Source organism: Astatotilapia calliptera, chromosome 18, assembly GCF_964374335.1.
Source record: "Astatotilapia calliptera chromosome 18, fAstCal68.1, whole genome shotgun sequence".
Lineage (NCBI taxonomy): Eukaryota > Metazoa > Chordata > Actinopteri > Cichliformes > Cichlidae > Astatotilapia > Astatotilapia calliptera.
In genome coordinates this window covers 8748369-8762718 of record NC_137439.1, presented here as the reverse complement: position 1 = coordinate 8762718, position 14350 = coordinate 8748369, and the positions used below count along the sequence as shown (strand labels likewise).

The 14350-nt window shown below is 40.0% G+C and overlaps 1 protein-coding gene across 3 annotated transcripts in view; it reads right to left on the bottom strand.

Annotated features, from left to right (window-relative positions):
- LOC113009907 (contactin-associated protein-like 4) overlaps positions 1-13434 on the bottom strand; it is a 121041-nt gene extending 107607 nt beyond the window's left edge. For all 3 annotated transcript variants that reach the window (XM_026148549.2, XM_026148551.2, XM_080293272.1), the window contains exon 1: positions 13241-13434. In XM_026148549.2, the coding sequence (XP_026004334.2) occupies positions 13241-13325 (85 nt within the window). In that variant the 5' untranslated portion in view covers positions 13326-13434. The remainder of the gene's footprint in view (positions 1-13240) is intronic.
- Between the last annotated feature and the right edge of the window lie 916 nt (positions 13435-14350).

Here is a 14350-nt window from a genome sequence, read left to right as displayed (position 1 = left end):
TACACGAGACAAATTTATTTTATGCATTCTTATTATTGGGCCCATAAGGACATTTATAGTTTTCAAGTTTTGTAAGTATTAATTTCTAGGAATATAACAATAATTAATTCACACTGAGTCACATTTGGCCTTAAAAGCCTTTTCACACTGTTTCCATTCCTTGGCTTTTTAATAGCAAACCTTCCACCGAGACCATTTTTATTGAGGCTTTGGCAAATAGTAGATGGATCAACTGAAGGACCACATACATCTAAGGTCCTGTGTCCAGTCTTTGCTGACACAGGACCTGAGCTGGGTTCAGCTGCTGTTCATCTGCTGCAGGTAGTTTTGTACGCCGGCTACTTCTTCTTTTGTTCTCATCTTGTCCAGTTTCCCCAAATTTTTCAAGGACACACTGAACACAGTGCTGACATATGCAAAAGCTCTTTGGGAATCACCTTTTTTGTGCAAAAATACAAATATTGTGCTCTTGCAACAAAGTTCCTAAAGATATCTAAAACTGGTTCTTTGCCAAGATGTCTGTTTTGTGTATACAGTGGTTCTCTGCTTCATCCCTGGCCTTTCTGATTCTTGAATGTTTCATAGGTCAGTGTTAAGTGGCTTAACAAGAAAAACAATTCCTCTGAAAACAAAAAATAAAAATAAAAATTAGTGTAAAAGCACAAAAAAAATTCCTGGATAATGTGGGAGAAGTATTGCTTAAGGCCACTTAATAAAATGACGAGAAAGTCTGGCTCCTTGGGAGCAAAATATAAAAAAAATGAAGAGTGGCACAAGATTTTGGAAATAACTGTAGATGTAAGCTATTATTTAATAGTGTGGTTGTATTGTTGTTACTCTAAGCATCACCAATGCACGTTGGTTATACTGTTGGTCATGCTTGCATTTAGGTCTGTGTTTTTACATGCATATTTACATGCTTTTTTTAAACGTATGCAAACATTTTCAAAGCTTTATGAAAAGTTACCTGACAGCGAAAACCAAAGCGAAAGAATGAAGAGAAAACGTCTGCACCGCCGTGGCAGAAGGACAGACCTCAGTAGAAGTAGCACTTCCAGAAGACTATTAAAGTGACAACAAGTTCTCTGGGATGATGATTACCTCACAAGATAAATGGTTTCATTGTTTTTGGGAGCCAGGTTTCTTCTTATGGGTGGCCTTGGAATAAAAAATAAACCCATCCACCATGTCCTAATGTCAAATGACTGCACTTTAATCCTCTGTCAGGTCCTCACTTACTGGTTCTTATGATATTAAATCCAGATTCATGGCTGGTGGTTTCTCGCTTCCTCTGTAACCTTGACTCCATCATACCCCATTCATGACTCTATATTGCACAAATTTACATAAATGACCATTAAGAATCCATGACAAGGTTTTATTCTCAGCCACTTTTTTCAATATTCCTATGTTTATGTTCTTCTCTGTGCAAACAAGCAGCTCATTGAGAAGCAGTAAATTCCCTTGAGTCAAGACTGCGACACACCTGAAATATGCTGCTGAGTCAGCACCATCCTCTGCATTTTCATTATCGTATTAATACTGAAAGAGATACGGTATACTTTTACATTTACAACTCCCTAATATTCCCCTAGAGCCTCCACAGCCTAAATGACCCCCCTTTTTTTTTTGAAAAACTTTAATTTAATCTACCAATCAGCATTCAATATCTGAGTACTTATCTGCATAAATTACCACACCATGCTGTCTTTAATTTGATGTAATTAGCAAAAACTACTGCCAAGATAACTAAAGCATAATAGACTCTTTTTGGTGTCTACCTCAGTTTAGCATGATCAATGCACAGAATGGCAGCAGGTGGTAAGAAGAAAAAAAAGATTCACGACCAGATTGAATATGAATGAACATTACCTCCACTTTCCCAGGAGTCTGCTTCACATGACAAAACGTCTGACTCCCAAATAGCTTTTCAAACTGACTTTGAAGCTACGACAGGAGAGGACACCTTTCCTTCTCTCAGCAGGCAGAAAGTAAACTGACAACTAATAACAGCTTCAGGTTGAAAACTTCTCTCCTTGAGGACACAGAGAAACCAGTGAGTCACCATCGCTGAAACGCCAAGGAAAAATGCAAATGAGCGCGCGCACACACACGTAAAGTAGGAGTGTGGTGGTATTATCTGTCATTAGGCTAGGATTAAAGTCATTTAGTGTTCTTGAGATTATCTGTCATTAGGCTATGATTATAGAGCACACTCCAGTGGCTCTAAATCAGCTCTGCGGGGAGATAAATACCTCAAGAAAGACTGATGAGACTGAGAAGTAGAAGGCAAGCACAAGACTGGGAACATACCTGAAGATGATAGCTGGGAAAGTGAGAGCAATCATCAGTCTTTCATGTGTGGATGATGAGTAATATGATTAATGACTGACTAGATAAGAAAAAACTATTTCAGAGGCGGCTAAGAAAGATAGTGTCACGTTAATAAATAATAGGGTGTGTGTTATCATAGCTGACCCATCTATTGATCGAAAGCTGACTCCATATTTCTTCCCACTGTTCCCACACCACCTACATGATCCAGAGCTGAAAGTCCAGAGATGAGAAAGAGTGCAATTATGTTTACAACTCCCAGCTGTGACTACAAGCTACAATATGTTTCCATTCATAATGTTACACTGCCTAAAATGATAAGACCCACAGTCAAATGGGACCAACTTGTCCATGAGTATTTGGACAGTGACCCGACTTTCATTATTTTGCCTCTACACACCACCACAGCAAATTAATGCGTAGAATCCAACAGCCAGAATGTGACTAAATGAAGACCTTTGGATTTAATTCTAGTGTTTTAACAAAAGTATCATGTTGAATGTTTTGGAGTTACAGTTACATTTTAGTTCCCTATTTATAAAGAAATTAATTTAGCACAGAAAGGCACATACTTTGTTTAATCCAACTCATTTTTCGAAAGTTTGTACAATGTTATGTCCTCAGTCACTATTTTAAAGCCTTATTTAATAAAATGTGACCAAACGTGACACATTTACCCCACATGTCTTTTGTCCTGCCATCCTTCTCTCACCCCAACGGTCGGGGTCCCTGAGCCTGGTTCTGCCGGAGGTTTCTTCCTGTAAAAAAGGAGTTTGTCTTTCCCACTGTTGCCAAAGTGCTTGTTCATAGCGGGTCATATGATTGTTGGGATTTTCTCTGTATGTTTTATTGTGGGGTCTATCTTATAATATAAAGCGCCTTGAGGTGACTGTTGTTGTGATTTGGCGCTGTGTAAATAAAATTGAATTGAATTACAAGTGACCAATCTGCAGCAAGTCTAAGATGTAGTACCAGATAAATTATCTAACGCTCAGTAAATAAGCACATATTAAGATTTTGTTTATTATCAATAATCACGCTATTTTTTAAAAAAAATTTTTTACATTAACTGAAAGATGGTAGCTATAGTGAAGAAAGAACAAAACATCAGAAACCCTCAGTAAATACGATATTGCCTTTCAATTTACTGTGATAAACAGATTCAGCCAGACCTTGCCCATGGCACTGAAACGAATGACTTGTGGAGTGAAGTCATGGACAATTATTAGATGAATGATGAACAATAGGGGGGACTCTCTAGGGAATAAAAGGCTGAAGGACAACTTGGGCTACTGGACTGAGAAAGCCATGGGCTGTTTTTTTTCCCCTCTGGTTGTGGCTCTTAGATGGCAGTCCAAATCCATTTACAGGGAATCAACTTTGACAGTAGATTTAGATAGCCTTTAAAATCATTACTTATATTTTTAGCTGTTCTCTTCCTTCTTGGAAAGCTGTTTGCTTTCTTTCATTTGTTCACCTTGCTCATTCAATCATTTTGTACGAGTTTGAGTCTGTTGTATAATATTCCAAACAGCCCAGCTCGCATCTACATATTCACCCTCTAATCCGGTTGTATAAATACATATTGAAGAATTTTAAGGTTTATTATATACTCTGCTTTCTAACTAATTCTGCACTTAAGCAGCCATTTAGCAAGCATTTAGACCGTGAATACACCGTAATCTTAAGCCTCGGCTCGAGGAAGCAAAGGCAGGGAGTGTCCTCTTTTCCTAGGAGAAACATTAGTGCATTTAGCAGGAGGTCAGAAGTGTCTCCTTCACTTCAGGCAGCTACATCTTCATATTAATGTGCTTACATAAACCTTAACCTCATGTTTGCTTAAAACACCTCGGGCCAATATAATTAATTTAAACCTACCCCGAGAAGAGAAACATGCATAAATTATTATATGCACCTACTCACTGAAACACTCATCAACCAGATGGACTACACCATGGTCATCACAGGAAATAGCAGATTGAAACTGTCTTTAAAGGGCACACCAGCGACTTTACTCAAGATGTTTAGTTTGGTTGTGGAAGGTAAACTTTATGTCTTCTATAGTTGTATAATTTCTGAAATGAGCCAAAGCAAGAATTAAAATCTGAATATCTTGGTTGCTTTATTTCAGTCGTAGTTTGGATGAAGAAGAATTTCCAGGAAGTGCAACGGATGAATTGATCTCTTTTTCAGAATGGAAACATGCAAAAGTGTTACAATCCCTGGGTGTTTTGAGTTTTGTTTAAACTTTGCATTTCTTAGTTTCTCTGTTTATTGATAGTCTAAAGGTTTGTTTCACACCTAGTTTACTTCTGGGCTTTAGTTTATTTTGTGTTCCTTGAATTCCTTTTGTTCCCATGTCTGGTCTAGCTCCATTTGTGTTTTTGGCTTGCAATCCCTTGTGCCGAGTTAGGTGTTATTCCTCAGTGTCTTGTTCTTGTTTTCTCTATGTTGCTTAGTTTTCTCATTTGTGTTTTTTTTTTTTTATCAGTTAAGATTGTTTCGTATTCCTTCTTTGACCTGTCATTCTTCCCTTGTGTTCTCATGCCTTGTCTAATTTTCGCCTGTCTTTGATTCTGTGTTTAGTAATTTCCTGATTAATTTTGATGGTCTTGTGCTTGGTATTGAGTTTTGCCTCCCCTGTCTCATTAATCCTGATTTACTTCCTTATGTGTTCCTTTGCGTCCCCATCTTATCTTTGTCCTATTGTCTTTCCATGTTCCCCTATCTAGTCTTCCTGTTCTGCTCTATGTTAGCTCGTGTTTCCTGTTCAGTTGTGTCTTCCAGCTTTCCTGTGCTGACCAGTGCTTCCTATGACTCATGTCATTTACTTCCTCGCCTCACCTAGTGGTCCCTTTAATTTATATTATGTGTTTTTGAAGCTGCAGCATTAAAGCTATTATGTGAGTTCACACCTGGCTTCTCAAACTTTCCATTTGGGTCTGCAACCTGTTCAGCGCACAGCACTAGATGATAAAAAGGTTGTTATGAGTGTGTTTGTGTAGAAATGTCTCAGACTCTAAAATTATGCTTTTGTAACTGTTGTAGTAGACTCAAAGCAGTTTGCAAACTGATCAAAACTTTCATATAATGAGTCATGTTTATTGAACTGGGTTATAGTTCTTCCATGTGGCTGTTTGTTAGATTTAGGTAACAAGGCACTTCATTAGGTATAAGACAAAAAGTCAAGTTGTATAGATGTCTAAAGGGAAAACGCCCTTCAGCCCCCTTAGTCTTACACATCACTTTCCAGGTAAGTTAAATATCACAAATTTCATGCTTCTACATTATAGTTCTGTTACAGTGCTATGCAGTCAAACCGTGTCAGAGACACATTCACACTACAGCTAATTTAGATAGACCAATTAATCCAACACCAGCCATGTCTTTGGGGTAGATGGAAACCAGAGTACCCAGGGAGAACACCACACAGAACCACCAAGCTCCTTGTTAAGGTTAAATATCCGTGCTTGAATTGAAATATGTTTACCAGATGTTTGAAAACCAACTTTTTTTTCGATTTTTATGAGTAATGAATCCCATCAGAAAATAAACTACTTAAGTAGTTTGCCTGGGTTTGCAGAGCAACATGGACATAAACATCAGGGGGGAGTAAACACAGACAGAAGAGGGGAAATGAATTTTGAACCTGATCCTTATAATAACTGCTTTTGGTTGACTGGACATTAGACACTGAACAGTGTCCAGTGGAATTTATTCACTAATTAGAGATGGCTTGTACTGCATCTGCTGAAACCACACCCAGCTTTGAATAATACAGGCTTTTGTGTTTCATTATTAGTACACAACAGCCATGGGGAAATCAAGGCCAGCGAATCAATAACAGAGTTTAATACAGTTGTATACATTCCTCAGTTGGTTTGTCCTTTGGCAAGCTGCTAATAAATCTTTGGATATGGGTACAACACTGTTTAGTTGTGTCGTTCACAGCTGCTAACAGTAACAGACGCACCATGTAATTAAATAACCAAACCGGATATATCTCACATGTACCAAAGCTTTGCTCTGATAAAAAACTGTTATCCACAAAAAGCAATATTCCAGGAAATCTGAGGGTTTTTTCAAACACTGGCAAGTTATTATGTCCCAATAAAACATCAAAATTAATTAAACAAGCCTCTAATTAATCTAGAAATATATTCAGGGCTGTGCCATACTTCCTACATTGTGCTTAAGGACACACAAAATAAAACTGAACAAAGTGAAACATGAAAACTTTCTAAGGGTACAATTAGATCAAAGAGATAAACAGAGTGGTCCGTGCCAGAGTACCTACTCTGTTATCGATAATGTTATTCAAGGACATGTATAATTGTGGGATTGGGAATCTCTTTTTTTACAGCGTTTTTCAGCCACTTTGGTCAAAATAGCTGACAGTAGTTTGCAGCAAATTCAAGGGCCACTCTAACTCCAACCTGCAGGAGGTGGAGTTCATTCATGGGCCACTACAGTATGTTGACCCAAACAAGGCTGCAAAATAGAGCAAGGGCAATTGTGCCAACTGCAGTTCAAGTTCACTCACAGAATGAGAAACTCTCTTGATAACAAACTCACATTATTGCTTGGCTCGATATTTGTTATAAATAAAATATTTGCAAGGAAAGACGAAAACTCAAACAGTGACTAATAAACAACAATTTTGCTGTTTTGTTTCAATTTCACCACTCTGATAAACCTGCTGTCTACTGCTTTGACATAAACAAGTGCCAAAAATAGCATTAATTGTCACCTGGCCATTGATGGAAACTAAACTGAAGAGAACGATTCCAAAAACATGATGACATTTTTTTAGTATTGTGAGTTTCTCAAAAGCCACTGGCACTGGAGATAACAGATGGTAAAAATTTGGGTTTAGGAAACTGGGAAGAAAAAACGACTGCCTTGCGTGGAGAATTGAAAAGTGTCTGGAGCACCGCAAAGAGGAGAGGTACACAAAAATTACACAAACAGAAAAATGCATTAATCGTACTAACACAAACACACATGCAATGAAGCTCATGAAGATCAAACAGTATTTTAAGCATGCGTTTCTGTGACCATCATCTTGTCCGGTTCACTCAGTAGGTTAAGAAGTGATACATAGACTAGTGAACTAGTATTATTTTTGGGGAAGGATGATTGAATCATAGCAGGGGTCAAACAGAATGATGCAGGAGGGTCAGATGAGTGGAGACTAATAGATTCTTGAGTTTCTTGTTTCTGATGTGTGAGGGAGGTCTTATCGTGACACACATCTGGGTACATGGGGGAAAACAAAACTCATTATCTAATAGAATATTGCTGTTGTGTGAGGTGTGACTGGTGGATGAATGTTTTGGGGATTTACTGATGCATTTTTTTTTTTGGTACCACTTTGAACCTGCCAGTTTTGATCTATCATTCTAAGAGAGTATGCTTAGACAACTTCTAAAAAGAGGCCTTCATATTTTTTGATTTTTAACAGTGCACTGAGATTTTTTGTTTGGCAATTTTCTCTTTTTCAAGCAGGCCTGCAATATCGGGATCGAAAGCGCTACACAACATGTTGAACAATCGCAAGTGAGCTTCTCCAAAATTAAAATGGGCTCGGGAGAAAGCCACTTATTTGGGACAATCAAAAAAACAAGTCCCTGTCAAAAAGGATTCAGCGAGGTAATCCAGTCTAAATTCTTTTTTTTCTTTTTTGAAATGACGTCATTGCTGGCAGTAGAAACTTATTGCGTCACGAGAGGTTCTACTGTCAGCAAATAAAAAACGGGGACTGACTGGACTGACAAATGCTTGACTGACTTGACATCAGTATGCAAGATTGCACCTCCACCCCGAGTGACCAAAGGGTGGATGTATGTATGTTTCTTTTTACAGGAGCAGAAAGATGACAGCAACAGGTTGCATGGGCTTTTGGGCCGTGCTGACTTAACCTTTTAATTGCCACTTTCTGTGTCTTTGTGAATTTACCAGCAGTGTGTTATTCATGACCTTGTATTGTTTACAGTGCAGAGGTCACTGTGAGAAAGTGTGCATACAGATGTGTTGCGCTAACATCTACATCACTTTTTCCACCGCAGAGGGTTAATCGTGGGATCTAATCACATGATTTACAGCAGGACACACCGCTGGCTAATGTTTTTTCTTACGACAGGGCTTGAAGTGAAACTACTCCAGGGGAGAAGCCCTGGGAATTTTTAAGAGACAGTGCACAACTTTATTGTGCATGTCTAATTGTGATAACCTGACATAGGGCAAAAGAGGGTTTTCTGGGGAAGTTTTCATTTTTAAATTGCAGAGACCGTGACATGAGGGATATGGAAGGATTGACTGAGGTGCAAATGTAGACCATGACCAGGAGAGAAGGCTTCAAGAGGACCAGTGAGAAGCAGGGACCATCTCCAGGACAGCTGACAAACGACAATGGGCTGCACAACTGGGCTGCACCACTGGGCTTCCAAAGGATTGTCACGAGGAGATTTTGAACAGCAAAATCTTAAAATAAAATGAAAGAGTTTCGATGTTGACGTTGAGGAAGACAACTAAGGTGTACGACGTGCTCTGCCTTAAATCGTCCGTGGCGTTGGAACAGAAATCAAGGGATGGAGAGAGCGTGCCAAGCTCCAAAAGTGAGAGCGCAGAGGGAGATCAGTGTTGGAATTATGACTCTGTAAATGGCACAGACACCAGGAGCCATGACCGTGACTGAGAATGAGAATGACCACCTAATGCGGTTTCACTTTGCCATGCAAAGTACTTTGACACTCTGGAGAAGACCTTTCCTCTGGATCATTGTTGTTTCCATTTGCATGTGAGAGCTTAGATTGTGGGGAAGATTAAAGATGAACAAAGGGTGGTGGGAGAACAGTGAAGTAAGGATACACAGTGTGAAGCTCCTTTAAGTGTACAATAATGTTGATATGATATACAGAATGTCAGGAAAGAAATTCTGGTATTAATGTGATTCTTGATTTAAGAATCAAAGGGTGGGATTGTATAGGAATTTCTTTTACTTCTGTATTAATCACATTATTTTATTGTATAACGCTTTGGTGCCACTGGATTTAAACAAGTCTCATACTCATACATTAAGACAAATGGTGGGGGTGTAGTAAGGAAGTTGGGGGAAGCAGACAGCTCCACAGGAAGAGTCTTTTGTCTCTTTGAGGACTCTGGTAGGTAGCAAGGGAGTGTGAAACAGCCTTTTGTTCCTGAAGAAGGTATTTAACTGAGAGCCATGCTAGGCTCAGAGAGACTCTGCTGAACGTCTGCCCCGCAGTCATGCAGGCTCTCCACAAGCTTGGTTTTCTGTTCTTTGTGTGTTTGGATTAAAGAATGTTAGCTACCGCTCACTGCTCGTCTGCAGGCTTTATTTAAATGGAAAACTTCCACAACAATATGCAGAAGGCTGATGTGACAGAGAAAAATGTAAGGGACCGGGTGAGGTGGAGGCAGATGATCTGCTGTGGCAAGTTCTAAAGGAAGAAGGTAAAAGAAGAAAAACTGTCAAATGACAGAATAAAAGACAGCTGTAGAAACAGCTGTGGAAATTGTTTGCAGTTATTGTGTCAGTTAATCAGGGACTACAGCTCAAATTTATCTAAGTACCTCACAGACTCATCCAGATATGATTAAAAGTAATCGTGTTTCAGTTGTTTACCTTCGAGATTTGATTCAATTCAATTTAATCTAATTTTATTTATATAGCATCAAATAACAACAGTCACCTCAAGGCACTTAATATTGTAAGCTCAAGACCCTACAACAATACAGAGAACCCCCAACAATCAGACGACCCCATTTGAGCAAGCACTATGGCGATAGTGAGAAGGAAAAACTCCCTTTTAACAGGAAGAAACTTCTGACAGAACAGGGCTCAGGGAGCGGCGGCCATCTGCCGTGACCGGCTGGGGGTGAGGGGAGGGAGACAGGACAAAAGACATGCTGCGGTAGAGAGCCAGAGATGAATAATTACTCATAATTAAGTGCAGAGCGATGTATAAACACATGGTGAGTGAAAAGAGGTCAGAAAAGGAGAAATGCTCAGTGCACCATCGGAAGCCCCAAGCAGCCTAGGTCTATTGCAGCATAACTTAGGGTAGATTCAGGGTCACCTGATCCAGCCATAACTATAAGCTTTGTCGCAAAGGAAAGTTTGAAGCCTAATCTTAAAAGTAGAGAGGGTGCCTATCTTCCGAATCCAAGCTGGGAGCTGGTTTCACAAAAGAGGCCTGAAAGCTGACTTCCATGCTACTTTTAAATATCCTGGGAAGCACAAATAACCCTGCAGTCTGAGAGTGAAGTGCTCTGTTGGGATGATATGGTAGTATGAGTTCTTTAAGATAAGATGGGGCCTGATTATTCGAGACCTTAAATGTAAGGAGCAGAATTCTCAATTCAATTCTAGATTTGACAGCAAGTGAATGAAGAGAAGCCAATATAGGGAAAATATAAAAAATATTTTTAAAAACAATTTTGGTACCAAGAATCAATTTATTGGTTTGGAATCATAAGAAATCAAAAGTAATGAAGAAGTTTCAGCGCCTGATGTTGTTATGCGAGACAGATTTTGTGGTTTGAATGAAACCTTTTAGTAATACGTTTGGTCTCTGCTGAGACTGCACCGACCTGCCCTTCACTGCTCTACTTTCACAAACAAGGTTTTTCAAAATACACAGAACTCTGTCACGCTGTTGATATCAAAAGGTGATTAAATGCGCAGTGACTTTGCGGCCCTGCTGTTTCACTCACACACTCACTTTCTTGAATCTCATCACACAAAACCCAGCGCTCCACTCCTCCGGCTAACAAGTCATTGGAGCACCATCTGTGGCTGTTAAAATATGTATTTCTACTTTGTTGTCATTTAGTACCTCAGCCATAATGAACAGTGAACCATCTCCAGGGGTGGTGGAGATGTAGATATAAGGCTAAGTCTAAAACCTGCAGCTGGTGTTCTCTCTCCCCCCTCCGCCCCTGCAGTCTTAACTTATTACGCTGCTGTGGTTTATGGTCCATGCATGATGAGTGTGCTGCTGGGTCAGGCTGTGCGACACAAACAGAGAGAGACAGGCAGAGAAAGAGGGGCCAAAACAATTTAAAGCTGGACCAACAGAAAATTGATATATTTCTATCTACTGATAAGTGAAATGCTGTAAAAAGGCTCTTTTTTTTTTTACAACATGAGAGAAATGGTAGTGGGAGGAACAAAAGCACACGGAATGAGTTTTCAGAAATGACCCAAAAAAGGAGTGTGTCAGGAGAAAGAGTACAAATAGTGAGCAAAATAAAGTGATGTGGCCATGACACTGACAAAATAAGCAGGTGGGGAAATCAAAAGAGGAAGGAAGTGACACGATACAAGCAGCCGTTCTATTCAGATGCAGCTGCAGAGCAAAGACCCAGGTAATGGGGAGCACAACAAGATGGCATTATAGAGAGAAGCGGAGCGAGAAGACGAAAAAAGGAAATCTGCTGTATAGAGACGAAGCTGACAGCAAACAGGAGGACAAAGAGAGAGAGAGAACAGAAATGAGCAGAGACATGAGTGCATTTAAGCAAGAGAAGAGAGGCGCAGCGGGAGGAAAAGGAGCAGAAAGGATATGATACGGCGGAACAGCTGAGGAAATTAAGCTATTTTGGTGAAGCTGTAGTGTATAGTGGATCTGATAACTTGACATCACCTGCGCCCCCCTCATCCATCCAGCTACAGAAGAAAGAAAGAATCTGTCTGCAACTCACTCTCTTTACTGTCTTTCACCTGACCATCTTTCCATCAAACTGCAGCAGAACCACAAATAATGGTGCAGATTGCTTCCTTTGTCACTTTTATGGTAATGTGCCACATTATCATAAAGATGTGTCACAAAGTGTCACAGAGAGGGCTACAAGGATGCAGACTGCAAGAATGAAATACTGAAAATGGACAAAGACGATGGTGTTGGTTCTTCAGCTAAGAAAAGTCAAGGAAGAGAATGAAGAAGAAGACATGAAAAGAATGAACAAATAGAGCATCTGGTCTCATATCAGGGAAGTGTGGAAAAGGAGAATAAAACCACGGAGAGAACTTTTACATCTGTTTCAGTTAAAAATTGCAATGGCTTATTACACATAAAGATTCACATCAATTCGTCTCCATTTTCCTCTTTTTTCGTTAACTCCAGCGAAATGTGGACGATCTCAGACCTGCCTCCACGTTTACAGATGACCTGAGCTATAAAATAACTGCTCAGTTAGATAAAGAAGTTGCGGAATCAAATTGTCTCTCCGATCTGCGTTCCACATTTTTCTCTCTCCCACACCTGACTCCTGTCAGATGTGCGTGTGTGTACGAACAGACGTGGCTCAGTTCCAGGATGATCGTCACGGTGTACTGAACACCAAATTAACTATGAAGTAACAATGTGCTTTTAGAGCATGCAAAGCAAATTAACTGCCGTCTTCAGCTTAGATTAAAATACATATGTTGATACCTCTCCAGAGCAACACCGTCCTCGTTTTCGTGGCCAAGCTCCCTAAGAGGAAATATTTTACCATGAATAAAATGTGAGGATTAAATATTTAACAGTCGGAAAGGTGAAAATCTGCATTGTAAATAAGGTCGACTTCACTTTATGTGTGTAATTTTGATGCTGATAGAGTTTTAGTAAACAAGAGGAGATCTGATCACTCTTACTACAGCGAACCACTTCGGTACAGTGATGCGCAACAGAGGCGCGCCAATTCTCAGAGCAGCACCACATTTTCCTCATCATCACAACAAGTTCACCAAACAACAGACTCAACACATTTGCACACAGTACAGAGACAAGAAACTCTGATTTTCCAAAAAGAAATTAAACACTGCTCTGTGCGGTCTGCGCTGCCCGCACTCCCCGCATATCCTCCGGGAAAAGTAAGACGCGCACAGCCGGCTCACCTTCTCCGGTTGTCCCGTAAGAGATGGAGAGAAGCAGGGCGACGTGAGCGATAATCCAAGCGACTCTTTTAGTCCCCAGATCCATGATGAAGCGGCAGGAGGCTGCAGAGAAGCCCGGCGGCTGCTAGAGGAGAGACGGTCGACCTCTCCTCTCCAGCTACAAGAGAGATCTCCTCAAGCGCGAGGCAAGCGAGGAGGAGGAGGAGGGGGCAGAGAGAAAATAAGAGAGGGAGAGAGGTGGCTGAAGTGTGTTGTGCAGTCCCGTCCAGTTTATCAGAACTTAAATATTTCTGGATGTTTCAGTCAAAGATAATTGTTCTCAGGTTTTGTTTTGTTTTTTAGCTATATGCTAATATCACCATGCTAAAATAGTCATTGTCATTTATGTTTAGCTACCCACTGTAAGAGTGACTTTTCTTGACTATGGCTCAGGAGGTAGAGCAGATTGTTAACCAATCAGATCTTTGGTGGTCAGCTTCTCCAGTCTGCATGTTTAAGTATCCTTTATCAACACAATGAACTTCTGTATCCTGAGTCCAATTTGAATCCACACACACACACACAAAAAAAAAAACCCCACACTCCTGTGGTTTCTGAAGACATTTAGAAAATCTGGAGAACTATTGCCCAGCACCAATTTTAAAGATTACAAGAAAATCTGTCCCCTTAAATTCAAAATATAAAGAAATGAGAGATGGCTAAACCCTTTTGAATGTTACTGTATATGAACCAGTTAGCCCAAAACAGCTAAAATAAATTATATAAAGAACATGTGTTCATACAGAGTTGTGTAGCAGTTTGGTGTCATATGAAAGTGAATAATATCCACAAGCAATAACCGATGATGCATTTAGTGCAAACTAGATACAATGGGAGCAGCAGTGACACTGAGGACTGTGTTTCGGAAGAGATAACAGAGGAAGTACATGACTGTATAACCCCAGGGTGAGTGTAACATGTACAGCATGTACAGCAGTGTGAAAGACAATAGCAGGCAGTGAGCATGACAGTGAGTGGGAGGCTGATCATACCGACTTCTCGGGAAATAACCAACCTAGAATCGAAATGAGAAGATTTGTATGGTCATATTCAGGTCGTGAGAGATTCCAG